The sequence below is a fragment of the Corvus hawaiiensis genome, chromosome 21 (genome assembly GCF_020740725.1).
Source record: "Corvus hawaiiensis isolate bCorHaw1 chromosome 21, bCorHaw1.pri.cur, whole genome shotgun sequence".
NCBI classification, from domain to species: Eukaryota; Metazoa; Chordata; class Aves; order Passeriformes; family Corvidae; genus Corvus; species Corvus hawaiiensis.
Window position 1 is genome coordinate 5,532,849 of NC_063233.1, and position 18,079 is coordinate 5,550,927.

Consider the following 18,079-nt stretch of genomic DNA (forward strand, 5'->3'; position numbering starts at 1 on the left):
AATACCTTTAACTACTAAAATCACCCACTTTGAAGACCAAGCCAAAGGAATGTTCCCATATGCGACCCCAGAAATAAGACTTACCTGGGGAGCCTGAGGAAAAGCATTGCACAGAAAAGCTTTCAGAAGGCAAATCCACCTTCAGACCAACCAACCAAAGTTAATTCAGTATAAAAAAATTAAACTTACAGAAAAATAAATAGGCAAGAGCCCCGCAAGAAGTGATCAACACAGGCATGAAGTTGCCTTTAAGTGGTGTCAGGAAAGCACACGGATCAGGATTTCTATCCCATAAATTAAGATTTCAAAAAAGGAGGAAACTCCTTTTCCTGCAGTTGTAATATACCTGCTTCAATTACGATTACATCCCATTAATTTCAACAAGCTCTTCATAGCTGACATTCTCCCTGGCATTTCAAGAAGAAAAATAGCATTAAAGTCTTATTATTTGGAAAGAAAGAGCAAATATTTACTGCAGGAGCTCAGTTCATTGCACAAGACTGCTATGAGGGAGCATGAGTGATTTACTGCTTTCATTATTCAAGTTAAATAAATCTCCTCCTTTCCAAGCTATTGAATGTAGAGTTATGCTGGCAGAGTGGATTACATTTGATCTATGTACCATGACAAGTACTGAAAATTGTGGGCTTCATTGCTGTATTCACCCACTCCTTCCTGAACAGGAGAAAAAAGTGTCAATACATGGAGCAGCCTTTGCTCTGTGCCTCAGCACAAGAAAGCACAAAGCTGCTCTGGAGCTGTAATGAGTGTGGAGTCTGACTCCATGGAAACTGAGATAAACTCCTTTTAACTCTCTCAACTAATGATCAGGGTGTGGCGTGAGACAAAAATTTTCCTATCCACGAATATTTTATTTGCATACATCAGAGTTCATGACAGGCTTGCATTAATGCTAACAGAGACTCGTTTTTACTTTTTTTATTTTTAAGCATAAGAATGAAATTTTAATCACTGTGGAAGAAACAGCCTATCTGATTCAGTCTGGTTTCTCTATCATCTGAAAATGAAACTATTTAAATCCACTATAGTTGTTTCAGAAGAACAAGAAGATGATTTTCTTGCCTTGCTCAGCAGACAGGCAGCTCTGATACCAACCCGCAGGCTTTAGTCTGGGTTTCTCTCACAGAGTTTGGGAAGCTGATAAGTGCTACAAGAACTTGGACAATGTGTAAGAGATTCTGCTCCTCACTGGGATTTTCTGTTACCACTTCATCACAGCCTCCTCACACCACACTCCAACACAGCCAAACCACCACAGAAAAATCTGAAAAATTAAACCCCACAGTTTCCAACCATGGTTCAAAGTACAAGGAGTTGTTTTGTTTATTTTATAGCCCACTTCATCTGTGGACTTGTCAGTAGACCCAGGAAGACTCCCCATGCAATTAAACCCTTTAACTTTACATTTAAACCTTTCAAGTTCATCATTCTGGCCCTAGGAACAGCAAGCCTAGTTTGACACCATCACTAGAAGCAGAGGTGCCACCACAACTGTCACCTAAATCAGAAACCAAAGACTGAGTTTCTACCACGTTTCACCAGGAAATTCAGGAACAAAACCCACAATCATGAAGTAAAGTTTTATTTTACTTGTAATGCCCACATCCTAAGATTAAAGATATTTTTTAAAAATCAGCTGCAAAGAAAAAGATAGGAGCAAATCAAGAACAGATTTTTACACCTTTAAGAAATCAAGAAAAAAATAGGCACAAGTTTACATTCATTAGTTTCAGATATGGCAGAGGAATGTTCTACTGAAGAGGGATAAATAAAATCCTGCTTTCCCACCTCCCTGTATGAGACAACACAAGTCATGCTCTTCAAAGCCACACTGATTTTGTAGATACAAGGCAGATTTTTCCTCATAATTTTATTACTGTGCTTAAAGATCATAAAGACCCTCCTAGAGCAATTTGGCATGGTCTCTACATACATACTAAAGTACTGCGCTTGTTACAACCTCCACATAAAAAATGAAAGTCATGCATATTTTAAATTCTGTTTAAGCATCAGACACTATTGAGGGATTTTACTTCATGGCTGCTAAGCCACTTTAAATCCCCATCAGTGTTAAAATCTTGCAAGTGTCAGCCCAGGATGATTTAACCCCTTGAGAATAAGGGTTCATCATAAAAAAAGGTGAATGTCTCATCTCAAGGGATTCTACCCAAATACACATCTCAGCTGCTATTAATACTGAAGAATTTCCTTTGTTAAACACAGTAGGTGGGGGAAGGGATTTTCTAGGGATCTCAGGAAGCCAGAGGGCAGGCAGGTGTTCCATCATACCCTTTAACTCTTCCCTGCAATACAGGTGAGTATGAGAGTCACCTTTTGGGCTGGGCCCTGCAACCCGAGGGCTGCATCCAAAGGAGTTGAACACAGCAGGTCCCTGACAGCACTGCTCAGGCCAGGGAGAGCTTCTTCCACAGGAACAACTCCTGTGAACCCGCTGATCCTTGCAGTTCCCTTCAGAGGCTGCAGACACCTTTCTGCCTTTCCTCTTGAGCTACACTGGGATTGGGGAGGGACAAAGAGCAGCAAGGAAATGAGGGGGAGATGTAGAGAAGTTTAACATCCATCCCAGTAAAGATAAAACCAGTTTGTCTCGGCAAACATCCTTGGCTGGTGCAGGACTAAGTCACTGCTGGTGGGCAAAGGCAGAGAACTCGACTTTCAAGAAGCTGCAGATGTTCCCGAGGCCGATTCATCTTTACCTTCACTGGGAGGGCTGTGTAACCTACTTGCAATAAGGGCTAAGGAAAAGCATCAGGCTGTAATAAAACAGTCTTTCTTCATTTGATTGATTAGGAATTTACAATTCCTCTGCTTAAAAAGCCACAGTGCAAGTTAGTGTTCGCTTCAGGGGGACCCTGTTTCAGTATCCTCTCCCAGAAGGATGCAAAAGCTCAAAGTTAGCGGCCAGTGTTCTTGTCTGTACACAAAACAGGCAGGCTGCCCAAGCACTGAGGCCAAAAGACACTCAAAATAGTAAATAAATACACATAAAACAACACTAAAAATGAGAATTTAACAGCACTGATTGTTTAGAATTACAGTCCATCTCATTACGTTAATCTTCATATTTTAGCATCTTTTTAATCACTGTACAAAAGCTGCTGAAGTGACTTTCTTCTAAACCAGCCATACAAGAGCACAAAGCACTATCAACATTATCTTTTTGGCAAAGTAACTTGCTTTCAGAATATACCATACTTTCGAATCACAGTTTACATGTAGCAGGTGTGACATGCTAATACAACATCCTCCATTTCTTCTCTTCCTGCACACTGCCAGGAGCAAGACACCTCAGAGACCTTTCCTAGTTTCAACTGCTGTCTCTTAAATCCTTCTCATAACAGTTTATTCCATGCAGCCTCACTTGGGGCAGCTGCTCCTAATTTCTGCCTCAGCGTTGGTCCTGTTTATTGCATTAATCTGGTTTCCAGGATAAGCCACATCAGTCTGATGTGCTTACAGAGCACCAGATGTTACTGTGCTCTACACGCACCCCCCTGCAAACATCTCAGGAGCATTTCAAGGAATCAGAGAGCCACAGAATGGGTCAGGTTGGAAGGGACCACAGTGGGTCACCTGGTCCCACCTCCCTGCTCAGGGAGGGTGACCCTAGAGCACATGGCACAGCACATTTATCTGCTCCTTTTATGTCCTCCTGTTTACTTTTTTTCTCTGTTTGCTTCCTTCCTGCTTTTACCAGCAGAATCCACAATAGATATCTGAAGAGGAAGAAAGCATTTGTATTCTCCAAGCCCACGGACTGATTTTCCACTCATATGGAAATTCCAGATTCTTACGTATTTTTTTCCACTTGCAAAAATACGTCCAGATAAGCCTCATGTCTTTCACCCAGAACAGACACAAGGGGTAACTAATCAGTCTGGAACAAAAACAGTGAAGCTCATGTTTTTGTGGAAGTCCTGAAGACCTCCTCATTCCGAGGGTGGGACTTGGACTTACATGTGGACTGAAACAGAAGAAGGCACAGGCTGGATCTCAACCTTCATCTGTGGCGCTGTACTCACAGAGGACTCAGCAAATCATTGCAAACCTCACACAAAAGCCAGGACTGCCTCAAGTCAATGGCATGACGCTGAGTTGGGAGAGGTTTAGGTTGGATATCAGGAAAAGGTTTTCTACCCAGAGGGTGGTTGGGCACTGAACAGGCTCCCCAGGGAAGTGGTCACAGCACCAAGCCTGACAGAGTTCAAGAAGTTTGGGCAACTCTCTCAGCATATGGTGGGAATGTTGGGGTGCCCTATGCAGAGCCAGAAGTTGGACTCAATCCCGATGGATCCCTTCCAACTCAGCATATTCTATTATTCTGTGATTTTTATGATTCTCTAGTTCAGCACACTCCACTGCTGCTGTCCTACACGAGTATCCAACTCAGCTCACATCCCAGAGGAGCCAGATTCCAGGTGCTTGCTGGGCAGTCAGGATCCCAGCATTTGAGAAGCACTACCATATACACACATTTGATCATTACCCAAAATTATGTTGTATTTCTTAGGACTGACAGACGGTAAAGAGTCATTTCCTCTCTAGAAGCTTGATCCCAGCTCTCCAACTATCCGCACACATAACCTCACATCCAACATCTACACCTCTCACTACCCTGTGCATAACAGCAATAAGCACCATGTTATTACCCTTTCCCTCTGCTTGTACACACCCCACACCTCTGACCCAGCAAAAGCTGCTGCTGTCTCATTCTGAAATCCAGCAAGGCACTTTGATGGATGCCAAAGACTTTGTGCAAACACAGGCAGGATGCAAATCCCTCCCCTCCTCACACTAACTTGTCTTAGGGGAAAACACAGACCTCAGCAACCTCCTAAGCAAGGATGACCAGGACACAGAGCTCGTCATCATCTGGTCTCCAAAGAGCAGCAACACCAAGGGAACAGACCAATTCCCCTAGAGCTTCAGACTGCTTACAGAAGTCTGCATTTTACTTCAGTGCTTTACAGAACTATTTCTTCCTCCCCAGGAAAGAAATCTTTGCTAGTCACATTACATGTGTTAACACACTTAGGGTAAAAATTAGCAGTAATTAATGTCTGTAGGAACACAGCAGAGCAGAACAGTAACAAAAATCCCAAAGCAAGCAAAGCCTCCTTGAGAAGGTAATGGTCAAGTGGAGAATTTCCCAATGATATTCCTGTTCCCACGCACAATCGTAAACGTCGGGGATTTACCTCCCAGAAAACACACAGGCAAAATAGGTACATACATTGCCCTATTCAAGAGAATTGGGCAAAAATCTGGGCCCGGGCAGTTCAGGACACGATGTATATATAAGACATTGAAAGTAATAGTAATAAGAAGAACAGGAAGGTGGAACAAAGGAGAAATTCAAACCATAAGCTGGCAAGTGGTCCTGGATCCATCCCAGCAAACACTACTGGCTACAAAAAGCAGAAGGTCCCACCAGATTGCTGTGTCTTCATGTAGTCTTCCTGCCACCGCTGCACTTTGCAGGTAGTTTTATCCATCTCTGGGAGGAAAAGGTCCCTGTACAAAAGCGTTTTCCTCTGCTGACATCAGATGAGCTCCTCCTTCAGCGGCTCGGTTACGCCAGGAAGCATGCCGTTCATCTCTGGGGAAGTCTCGGTACCCAGGTATCCTAAGAGGATCTCGCTGCGCCGCCGCGACAGCTGCAAAATGTCCTCTGCCAGCAACTGCACCGTCGTGTACCTCACATTGTCGAAGTCAAACATGTCCTTCAAATACTGGACGATCTGGTGCTGCAAAAAAAGGAAGGTTTACAGTCGCATTCCTTCACCTGCTGGTACCAGCCACCAAGAGCACATATCAGCAGCTTTAAGCCAGCAGACAGGAGTCCCACACAGATGAGGTACAGAAAAGCCACCTTACCTTGAAGAAGCTGCAGACTTCGGATAGCTGCTGCTTGGGCCCCAGAAAACCAAAGGCTAGAACAGGACTGACATGCTCCGATACGGAGTAGAAATGAGAGATAAAGCCATCTGGTACCTGCCACAGGGAAGAACAGAATTAGATGGTCTTCATTCTCAGACAGAATTAGCAGCTTATTCCAAATCAGCCACCAACTTCCCTGCCAGAAAGCTTCAGTAACTGAAGTTAAGAGCTATTTGGAACATCTCCTCCTGCAAAACTACATTTATCTTTCAGATCCCTTGAAGGATGACTAGAGCTTTGTATCTTCATGTTTCTAAGCTGCTATTTCAAGAGGAAAATGAACAGAAGAAAATGAAAAGCAATCACCAGCCAGCCTTTATAGCCTCTATTTATAATTTGCTGACCAAGCCAGGAAAGGACATGCAAATATCCAAGGCAGAGCTACTGCATGACAGCACCAGTAGAGCTTCTAGTGCTCTCATTTCTCTCTGTGCCATCTCAGGAGCCAAACCCCGTCATACCAGCTGGCTGTTGGGACTGAGCTGAAAACTTGCCAGAGGCCACAGACCCTGTGGCAGAACTGGGGTTGTGAAGTTGTGGCTTCCTGTTCCCCAGCTCCATAAACTCGTCTGCTGTGATACTTTAGGAAGTCACAGATTTAAGTGAAACTCATCAAGTAATGGCTAATTAGCATCAGCATCAGGGAGCAGAGCAGTGCCTGAACCATTCAGTTTGGTGCCAGCAAGGAAAATACAATTCAGGAGCAGTCCCTTGTTGCTTGGGATCAGCAGCCACTCCTACAGTATTGTGAGCAGGGAGAGGGAATACCAGACAGGCAACACTGTCATTTGAATCCTCACATTAAGAGAATAAGGGAGAATAAACTCAGATTGATTCAGTAAAATACTGGCATAGCACTGGAGCAGTGACCGCAGGACCCCAGGGCTCTAAAGCATCACAAAGAACGTGACTCTGTTCAGTCTTCTACCACTTAAGACTTCATACTTTGTCAAGATCTATGTGTCCTCTTTTCAGCCTCAAATACATTAGATTATTTCCCTTTGGATTAATTTTGCTTACCATCAGAAGCCTCCTTTTTGCTTTCAGAACTGACCAGCAAGCAGTTGCTAGAGCCTACAATTAACAGAGAGAGCCCATTAGCTACTGGGATTACTTAAAAAAACCCAAAGTTTACCAACACATTGTCATCAAAACATCAAAGCAGCCGCCCTTTTGTGCCAACAACTCTAAAATGACAAAATTGAAGTGAACTGGAAGCAGATTTAGCCACTTCAGATCCATTCCAGAGAAGCCAAAGGGTTTCTGAAGATTGTTAATATGATCTGACATAGTTGCCCAACAGCCCACAATCCCCTGTAAGCAGGCAGTTGTTACAAAGTGCCATTTTATTCTCAGTCTATCAAACTAATCAGTCTTAAAAATACAACTGGGGGCAGGACTAAAGGAAAGCTTTGCAATTTCAGCTTCAGTGTCTGCTGAGGTACTGCCAGAATGAATGGCCATGTGCTAAAACCCACATATTTTTCCCTGTATTTTGACCCTTTTATTCTCATTCATAAAAATAGGTGCTGTCATCTTTTAACATCTCCATGGCATAACTGATAAAGGCCCCTAGAGCCATAAGTCTGGTTGCCAACCAGATGCTTTCAAAATAAGGAAAGCTTTCCTGTAAACAATTTCCATGCACAAGAAGACTGTTGTTTAGAGCTTCAGGAAAGCGTGGCATTGATAAAGAGAGAATTCAGCTGAACCAGGAAAGATGAGGTTATGCTCTTTTCTGGCCTTGGCACTGATCTCACACTCACACCAGCACTCCCCATCTCACGCACCGTCTCCTTGAAGCTGTCGGACAGCCAGCGGTTGCGCAGCACAGCCAGCACGGAGGAGGGAGGGTTCTCCAGATCCTCAAAAGCATCCATGAGGATGAAGTCCAGCACAATATCAAAGAAGCTCATGCACACCACCTGTCAGGGAGCAGAACAGTCTGTAAAGGGAACGGGTTTTAAAGAGACAGGCTTTTTTGGTTAGAAGCAACAAAATGTAACAAGCTGAAGTCAATGTAATCTTATTTCACCAGCAGCTCTTTCACTCCTGGGCCATTCCTACATTTTCATTATAATAGAATCACAGTGGTTTGGCTTGTAAGGGACTTTAAAACCATCCAGTTCCACCTCCTGTCATGGGCAGGGACACCTTCTACTAGACCAGGTTGCTTCAAGCCCCGTCCAGCCTGGCCTTGAGCACTTCCACGGATGGGAATTCCACAACCTCTCTGGGCAAGAAATATCTTCCAACTCCTCTGCAACTCTGTAAAGATAATGTCTTTACCAACCCCTCTTCCCTCCAGCTCCTGCTGAGTGGTCGGCCAGGTCTCTTGCTTCAGGGCATAACGCAGCATCTCCTCGTAGCTTTCCAGGAAAGCTTTGGGATTCTGGGAGAGCAGAGGAACAAAACAGAAGTTTGACTACTCAGATTTGAGCTGACATCAACATCACAGTAGTCACCAGCACTCAGATGAAGTTTTCTTCTTCCAACATACTGGACAAACTCTGGGGTGGGATGGGGGAACAAGTGTCCCTGTACTCAAGACACAGCTTAGTTGTTACATAAACTTCCTACCTTTTCAGCTTTTGTCATCAGTCCTATCACCATCTGCTTCCCAACCTCCCCAAAAAACAGCTGATTGCTTTCATCCTCCAGCAGCTCCTGCAAAGGGAACACAGATGTCTCCTGTGAGGACCTACACACCCTCAAATTCTGAATTGGAAGAAAAAAAAAGGACGGGACATGAAGCAGTGCAATGCTGCACACACCAGTGTCATTAACCTTTAACAAGCTGGAATCTAGGAAACAAAACTGCGCTCTCCAGGAACGTGCTGCTGGCAGCCATGTACCCATAGAAACCTGGGAGCCTGGAGCCAGTCTCACCTGGAATGCCTGCCTGACACAATGCAGCTTCGCCAGGAAATCCTGGTCACTGTAGCAGCCAAGGAGCTCTGTCCTAGAGGGAAAGGGGAAGAATTGCGTAAATTCCAGTTCTCCTGATGTTGGTGCTCCTACCAACTAACCACAAAACTAAATTCCCAGTTTGTGCATAGGAGAAAGGAACAGTCACTTTCTCTTTATCCAGCTCCCTGGGGGAACAGAGGACCTCTGCCAGGCTGGTACAGGACTATGCCAGCCTCCCAGAACAGTCACACTTCCTATCACTAACTTCCTGGGACAATTACTCTTTCTTAACATGTGAGTCCCTAAAATCTGGGGCTAATTCCCTGGGAAGGCCAAACCCCAGCAGGAAGGATGCTGTGATTTTATGACCCCAAAGGGTTTTTCTGGTTATGGGGCTGCTCAAAGGCAAATGATGTGTTCACAGTGCCGCAGGGGACACAAGATCCCACAGCTCCAGCTGCCTCTTCACCTCAGCGTCCGGCACGCAACCTTCCCTTCTTTCACCAGCTGCAGAGCTTCTTCGTATGCTGCCACTGGCTTGGAGAGGTGGAATGGCATTTCCTCAAAGAGGAGAGAATCAAAGAGCTGCAGAGGTAACAAGAGACGTGGGAAGAACAAAATGAGCTCATTAAATATTTGCAAATACACAAGAGACTGCACACAAGCAAGGTAGGCCTTCTTCAGAGAATTTTCAGCTAGCAAAGTTTGTCAGTGACAACTGTTTCATGCAAAGATATTTCTTTTTCCACCAAAAGCTGTCTCAGCTCTGACATAGCCAATGATCCATAAAATTTACACTACCAAGCCACCTTACATTAGATAACAGCACTTTCCTAGCTGTTATGGCATGTTTTCTACAGTAGATAAGAAGATGACATGAAGTGCTGGTTGGAAAAGCCTGCACCATCCCCCTCATTAAAAAGCTTTTTCCTAACATCCATCATGAGCCTCCCAGCCTGGGGCTGTTGCTCTCTGTTTGATCATCTTCCTCTCCCAAGATGCGTTTGGCTCTGCTGACTTTGTGCCTTCCCTCCAAGCCACTGGGCTGTGACACACAGCTGACACTTCAGTCACCTCTGCTGCAGAGAAGAAGGAATCCTCCGAAGCCGAGCTGTCCTCATCATCCGTCCGCAGCCGCAACGATCCGTCCGCCAAGGGAAGCATTAAAGTCTTCTCTGGAGGAGAGAAAGAAGCCACACGTGTTGGAGTTCACGGACCAACATTCCTCTCAGCTCCTGTGCTCTCTTCCACTCGCACTTTGTCACTCCTCCTTTACTTGGCTTACAGAAAAGACATAAAACCACGCAGGAAACTGGCATTTTACTGTAGTCAGATGCCCTACCCAGATCCAGCAGCACGCTGTCCGACGGGAGCGAGGAGCCAAACTCTTCCTGGAGGTGGTAGGCTCGGTGCAAGAGGGACTCCAGCTTCTCAGCAAACTCCCTTTTCTGGGACTCCTCCTGGAACACACATAAATGCCACCCTTAGTTAGCCAGCTGGGCACAGACAGATTGGACAGCACAAATATGGGAGGAAAAATTCAGTGAAAATGGGATTTTCAGTTTGCAGATTAAATGATTAAAAATAAAAAGAGAGAGGAGTCGTTAATCCTACAATGCAGCTAATAATGCACGGAGAGGGAAGCTTCCACACAGCCTACTCAAACCCTCTGGCTTTTGAGCTTCACAATTTTGTTTTCCTCTTAAAAAAGGAAGAAAGAACTCAAGAACTTTAACCTGCCACCCAGAAAAACAGGTATTTTAATAAGTTCTACACCACTTAATTCTCCTGCCTTTTGACTTTAGCCTCATTTCCAGGAGAAATAGCATCAGGAAACCTGTGTTGAATATAACAGGATATCCAGAACTGGATAACAGTATTTAGATTAAGGTGCTGGGTATAAGCAAAGTTTGCTGTAAGCAACACAGGAGGATGGAGGAAAAAAAAAAAAAGGTGTGGGGAAAATAAGACTTGAATGGCATCTTGCCTTCATGCCCCTATGTTTGCATGAGTATCTCACCCGGAAGACAGAAGCATTAACAAGAAGCACAAAATCTATTTTCATAATGAATCAACTGGTCTTAAGGCAGTTTTAGAAACACTACAGGGCTCTTCAAGGAGAGCCAACAACAACATAATCCAGATTTTACTTGGATAAATATTATCCAGCACAAAAGACAAATGTCCCACATACTTACTACACCAGACTCTGTTTACAAAAGGCTGGGAACACTTTTTCCCAGTGAGAACTCCTGGAGAGTTGGGAGTTCAGCTCCTTTCACAGCCCTGAGTTACAGCAGGTTTTTTAGCTTTGTGGCTGTCACTGAGCCATTCTAGTTTAGATCTCCTTTAACACAGGTCTTCCCTGCATAGTCCTCAAGTCTCAGACAGCAAAGGGCTGTCCTAAAATCCTGGCTTCTGTAGCTGCAGGCTGAGTGAGGTACACATCTCCCTGCAGGGACCAGGGCCACACTCAGCTCCTACCAAGTTACCACTGCTTTCCTCATCCACACACACACAGCTGGGCTCTGCTCTCCACCCAGTTCCCAGAAGGGACAGTGACCATCAAGATCTCCATTTTCAAATGCATTAAAAAGTTACAGAGACAACACTGCCAGCCAAAGCTGTGCTGCATTCATCACAGCCTTTTCTCACCACAGGCTGTGCCACGGGAGGACACGTGTGACAGTGAGTGACACAAGGCTGGAAGGTGGGTAGAAAAGCTGGGGAATGAGGGGGCGAGACATATTAAAAAGAGAAAGAAATTAAAAACACCCACTTCCATTGCATAAGGAAGCTGCAGATACAGACAGCTCTTAAACAGAGTCTGGCCTGTCTCTGCCCTTAATTTGCTCTCCTTTTAACCTCCCACTGTTTACTGCTTCCAGCACCCAGGCTGGCCTTTCAGCATGTGGGGACCTACCTCTGAAAGGTTCTCAGACATGCTTTCTTGCTGCTTCCTGCTGTCCCAGGGCACAGGGGTGCTGGTACAAGCACTGTCCCTTTGCCTGATGCTCAGTGCCTGTTCCCATTTCTGCAGGGCCTCCTCAAACAGCTCCATGCCTGGAAACACGACCAAAAGCTTTGAGAGTTCCAAGGCACTCAGGAACAAAGAGATACAGGATGAGTCTTTGCTCACTCAGACAATCCAGCAAAGAGGGAAATCCCTCCCCAGCTGAAAGAATAAACATATTCCCTTTCTTTCCTGTTTAAATATGGTTTATTTTGGATTAGAAGGAGAACATCCCCAAACTGGTTAGAACATTATCCATCTTACATTCAAAGTACTGTTCTCTGCACAAGATGAGCCTGTGCTCAAGAACAGTATTTTGGAAGTAAATTATTCACTGACAAAAAAGATCTTTTTTTTTTTTTTAAGAGAAGATGGGATTTTTATTTGAGTTTAGGCTGAGAATGGAAGGGAACTTTCTGTTAAGAGTTCTACATTGAGTGCTGATGCTCTGTGTCAATTCTCACACCCTTCTTGCTCTCACAGTGATAAACAACCCCCCCAGGGGAATGACCTTGTGCCTGCTTACCTTGAACATAGAGGCTTTCTGCACTGGAATCACCAATGGCTCCAGCATCTCCCATTGCCTGGGCCTCCCACATCCCTGGGGGTATTGGACTTGAGGAGTTGACTGCTACCATCTGCAGGAAGGGAGCAGAGGGCACCAAATGCATTTAAATTCTCTCAAGGTTAGAGATGCTAAGATCAAACAAACACCAGTTAAACTTCAGCAAAAAGGCATTTTTCTTCCCCATGTTTGCCCTGTGCTCCCCTGTATTGATAAGGACTACAAGGAGAGCACTGATGGAGGAAACAGCCCAGGAAAGGTCCAAAGCAATCACTACAAAGGCACCAGGATTTTGATGGAAAGCTCATGTCAGCCCCAGCTGCCTGTACAAAAAACACTGGAAGTGGCAAGGAAGAAAGCACAGTCCAAACAAAAGAAACAGTTTCCCAGAAAAAATACAGCCTGAGGATTCCCCAGAGGGCAAGGGGAATCCTCACTCTTCTCTTTGTAACCAGACCCTCTCCTCGGAGGGCTGAGCTCAACAATCCACACAGCAGTGTCAGCTTTGTCCAGTTTCACACCAAGGTATCAATGTCTTCTAAAGTCTGACCCAGTAAAGTGCTGGATTCAACACTATCAGTGACTAGCATTTTCCTGTGGCTTAGAGAAGGATGTCCAAACATGAGCTTGGTACCAAAAACAAGCTACAATAATCAGCTGACAGATGAATTCCTGCCCTGCCTCCATTGATCAATCCCTGTGGGATGTTAATAAATCACCTTGAGATCCAGAACTGCAAATCATCAGCTCACTGCTGCCAATTTACTTACTGGATAGCAAAGAGGAGCCCAGGAAGCAAAGGAGAGCACAGGCAAACCTGCAGCTGTGCAAAGGATCACTTGTTTTTCCACCAAGTAATATGAAAACTGTAAGTACAGGGTCAGCTCATCTGTACAGAAACAGATGCCTGTCCGTGGGGATATCCCCACCCAGGCACCAGCAGTGGGAAAAGGCATTTACGGATTGCTTTTTATTTAAAGAGAAACAGAATTTCAGTGTTACAAAACCTGGATAGCATCCGTGTGAACTGAGAAGCCATGGGGGAATTACGTGGATGCGAGTCCCTGTGGGGGGAAAGAGGCCAGAGCTGGACACAGCTTGGTGCTCACGGTCACATCCCATCACACCCCAGCTCTCCAGGGAATGCTGTGCCGTGCCCAGCGCCGTGCAGGCACTGCCGCCTGCTGGAGACACACTTTGGCCAGCACGGATTTTGGCAACTTCTGGTGCTTTAGCTGTACTAAAACCAGCAACACCAGCATGTGCTGTGGGGTCCTGGCACCCAACAGCTCCCTTCGAAGGGATGATTTTTCCCTCTCCTTTCCCCAGCATTGCCAAGCAGCCTCTGAGCCTGGGTGATGACGAGGGAGGACTTTGCAGCCACTCACAGAGGTTCATCTGTGCCCCCCTGCTCCAACAGAACATGAGGCTCTGGGCAATGGGGATGTGAAACAGGTCTTGAAGCCACATATGCTTCCAGTTTTGGTCTCACAAAAGGTGGATATAAGCACTGATGGCTTCTCCTGCCTGGTTAAGCCTGAATTACCAGTACTGATAGGCTGCTTTTTGGCTTTGGAGGAGGCAGAGTGACTGGGCTGTGTTCTCAACCTGTGCTGTTTCCTGAACAGAGCCATCAGATTTTAGTAGCTAATTTGAGTTAATTTGGTTTTAAGAACAAAGCAAGCTGTGAGCAGCCCCAGCACAGAAGGGAGAGGCTGCTGGGCCACCCAAACCCGCACCATGGAGGGAAGCAAACAAGCTCTCCATGGCTGTGAGACCCAGAAACAACCCAGCCTAACTCCTTGAGAGGGTCACAGACAGCTCCAAGGAACCATGGCCATGTCCCACAGGGAAATCCCTCCTGCAGCTCCTCCTCGGCCAAAGAATTGGCCAAGGAATCCTGGAGCTCTTGGCCACAAAAAATTGCTGTTTGCAGGGAACTCCAGACACTCAGTGCAAGGTTAATATCAGAACCCGCCCTACAATTACACTGCAACCTGCTCTGCTCCAGAGGCTTTGGCATTCTCCATGAGCCAGTACAAGCCCAAGGACTTGGTGATCTCGTGACAGGTACGTGCACTGACATCTCCCAGCCCTGCCAACAAGGTCCTTACCGAGGCAAGGCTGTGGGAGGAACTGGAATGTTTGCTGGGCTCAATGGAGGAAATCCCGCTGAGCGTGTCATTGCTCTTGCTGCCAGGGCTCTGGACTCTCCTGCTGGAGTATCCTGCAGTTGGGAAGGTCACACAAAAACAGGATTTTAGGCCCAGGTGACTGCAGCAGGGAATAGGGAGGGGAACATCACCCTGTCCAGTGTGACTGTGAATGGGCAAAGCAGCATCCAACACCTAGAAATAAGCCACAGATCTCCTGTCTGCTCTGCTTTGCTCTGAGCCTAAGAAAGCTGGTGTCAGTGGGGATCTGAGGCTGAGGAATGAATTCACTGCTTATGGACAGCAAGAGACAAGTGGAAACAATCAAGCAAAAACTCCTCCACCTTCCCTCAGGGCAGGCAGAACACAGACACTGCTCCCTTGATTTTCATACATTTCACCAAACAAATGCTTAATCCCTAAAGTGCTTTGCTGAGAGCCTGGGTCAGTCGTACCCCTAAAATCAGTACAAGCAGGTGAGGAAGCTGGGAGTCACCGCAGAGCTGGAAGGACACTCCCAACTCCCCAGCCTGGCCCAGGCCACCCTCCCCTCCCCTGAGCAGAGCACAGGACCCGCACTGACGTCACGAGATCAATGCAGAACCAGGTCACTGCGTGCCCTGGTCATTACTGGGCAGCGTGGTAATTGTCCACAGGCTGCCTGCAGGAAAGGGGATGGGAATGCAAACCTCAGGGAAAACCTCAGGACACCTTTTCTTCCCGAGGACTGTGAGCTCAGAGTTGTCTCCCTTTGCTCCCCAAAGCCTGTGCTCATGGCACTGCACTTCAGAATTCCCACTTCATTCCCCATTGAAGCACTACACCAATGGCTGTGCTTTCCTCTCCCCCTGCCTTCCCATCCCTCCCCGTACAAAAAATCCTCTTTGGGGATTTTTCCCTTTTTGTAAGGCCAACCTTTCTTCACGGAGGAGACCCTCCTGGTTGGCAGGATGGGCACTGTGATCCCTCCCGGTTTAAAGCCACACTTGTCCGGAGCAATTTGTTTCTTTCGGCGGCGCCGCCGCTTCAGCTGATGAGCTGCAAGAGCCAAGGCAACCGTCCCCAGAGCTGTGGCAAACAGCACCTTGCGCAGGCCTGGAGAGAGTCGCAGCTGAGAGAAGACAGACTTTAAACACAAAAGAAATGGAAGAGCAACAATGAAAAACCAATTCCATTGCCCTTTTTAAAAAAAAAAAATTTAAAACCTGTGTTAAACATGAAACACGTTGGCTTTACCCTCCTATCTACAAAACAGGCCCCCTGCTACACAACTAAGACATAGCAACAGAGAGACTGTGAAGCATCATTTTGACAGGACCTGGAGAACTTGGTCTCAATCCTCATTGCCAAAAAACACTGCAAAATCTGCACACAGCCTGGGACAGATGCAATCCAGGTTACCCAAATTCAGCTCTGAAGCCCTGGCGTGAAGCTGAGCTTTATTGCTCCAAGTGCTGCATCACTACAAGTGGGGAACATATTACTCTTCTTTGAAAGACACGTCTTTTTATAGTGCCTTTGATGAAGAGAAAGATTGAACCTGGGTGTTCTCCCAGGGAGGAATGTGGGAAGCGCTTTTCTCTCCTCTCCAAGCCCACTCAGAACAAGTCTCTTCCACCACCCCGAACTCCCCCTGAAATTCCTCCAATCCCTCAAACTGCCCAGGTCCCCCAGCACCACCCCATTGTGCCTCCATCTCACGCAGACAACCCCGCAGAGCCAGCCCCAGGAATGTGACAGGAAGACCTTTCCCGCTCCTTGTACCTGCCCAAACGTCGTGTAAACAAACACGGGGATCTCTGCCACGGTCATTGCCAAGGCCTGCATGATGGACATTCCCTCTGTCCTCCTAAATGCCATGTCTGCACGAGGACCTCGGCACCTTCAGGAGCCGCCACGGGGAAGGGCACTTGTGGATGCTGTGTGAGCTGCTCACAAAAGAACCCAACTTTTCTCTGACATGTGGCTCAGAGTCCTGGAATTGGCCTCCATCCAACAATCCTCCTGCGGGAAGAGGGGAAAAATCGGGTGAGTGAGGGGAACACACGCCCTGCTCCTCCTTGCAGTGCACTTCACAAAACACACACCAGGTCACTTGGAACAGCGAATACAAAACATCTTCTCACCAGCAGCAGCAATTCCTTTGCTTGTCCTACCAACCACGGGGACAGATTCCCAAACTGCTCTATGGCAGCAGCACCCTCAGATTTAGCAGCTCCCAGAAATTTCTACATGTACCAGAACTGCCAGCACATGGCTGGAGGAATTTTCTTTGCAGTCCCAATATAAAAAAGCCCCAATTATCCCAAATAACCATACACACGTTTTCAATGCCAAAACTCTGCTTTCACACAACTGTCTGTGCATCACAGCCTTGCTCAAGAGCCACCAACCAAAGGGGGTTCTCCCAGGAGATTTCCATGCTGCCTGAGCTCCCTCGGAGCTTTGCTAGCGGGGCTGGGCAGGAGGGATGTGCTCTGGGCAGGAGGGATGTGCTCCCGTCAAGGACAGAGCGGCAGAAGGCACCGGCGTGTGACAGAGCCCCGCACCCACTGCCCCGGGAGCACCGACGGAATGTTCTCCGGGCACCGGGAGCCCGCACGGACCGGACACCGGCCATGGGCTCTCCCCACAAGGTTAAAACACAACGTCCTGGCCGCAGCAGAGATGAGCAAAGTGCAAGGAATTTTGGGCACGGAAAACAGCCTAGGGGTTACCATACCGGGATAGGGAGTACAGGCGCCGGACGTACCAAGGCAGCCCCTCTGTCCGGGCATCTCCCCCCAGCCCTGCCCGCCGTGGGCAGCCGGCGCCGGGGCTTAAACCCACCGGCCCGGCGGCGAGCGTCCCAGGGGACCCCCCGCACCTGCACTGCAGCACGCAGGGCTCCCGCACCCCCCGCAGCCCCGGAGCATCCCCGCACCCCCGACATCCCCCGCATCCCTGAGCATCCCCCCTGCGCCCTCAGATGCCTCGCACCCCTCCGGCATCCCCGGGCCCCTGCACTCGCTCACCCCGGGGGCATCCCCGCCACCCCCGCACCCTCTGTACCCCCCACCCCCATGACCGGATTCAGCCGGGGGTCCCCGGCTCGGCGCTTCCCCCTCCTTTCCCCCCCCCCACTAACGATGGTGCGGCCCGGCGGGCCCGGCCCCCGCGAGCGGGCGCGGGCGGCACCACTCACCGCGGCGGGGGGGGCGCGCGGCCCCGCTCGGCGCCCTGTCCCCGCGCCGCGCGCCATGGCCGCGGAAGGGCAGCGTCTCCTTCCCCCGCGCCGCAGCCCGCCCCGCGCAGGGGCCGGGCCGCGCGGAGACCCCGCCCCCTCTCCCATCTCAGCCAATCAGAGAGGAGAGCTGCCCGCCGCCGCGCCAATCGGAACGCGCCCGGCTCGGGGATGAGGCGGCGCGGGCGGCGGAGAGGGGAAGGGAAGGGGCGGGGAGCGCGGCGCGAGTTTCT

General features: G+C 47.9%; 1 protein-coding gene across 3 annotated transcripts; it reads right to left on the reverse strand.

Moving 5' to 3' along the window:
* Positions 1-1,306: 1,306 nt before the first annotated feature.
* MIGA2 (mitoguardin 2) lies at positions 1,307-17,892 on the reverse strand. Of its 3 annotated transcripts, none has more exons than XM_048325273.1 (16): positions 17,808-17,892; positions 16,388-16,627; positions 15,539-15,734; positions 14,585-14,697; positions 12,432-12,543; positions 11,816-11,955; positions 10,235-10,352; positions 9,967-10,067; positions 9,362-9,477; positions 8,872-8,944; positions 8,563-8,649; positions 8,276-8,374; positions 7,773-7,907; positions 7,003-7,056; positions 5,920-6,036; positions 1,307-5,789 (listed from the first exon to the last, which is right to left on the reverse strand). In XM_048325273.1, exons 2-16 carry the CDS (start codon positions 16,481-16,483, stop codon positions 5,586-5,588), a joined length of 1,761 nt encoding a protein of 586 aa, XP_048181230.1. In that variant the 5' UTR covers positions 16,484-16,627; positions 17,808-17,892; the 3' UTR covers positions 1,307-5,585. The 3 variants fall into 3 exon arrangements, with proteins under 3 accessions (XP_048181230.1, XP_048181228.1, XP_048181229.1); XM_048325271.1 differs by having other exon boundaries at positions 15,539-15,749; XM_048325272.1 differs by lacking the exon at positions 17,808-17,892 and adding an exon at positions 16,750-17,249 and having other exon boundaries at positions 15,539-15,749.
* Between the last annotated feature and the right edge of the window lie 187 nt (positions 17,893-18,079).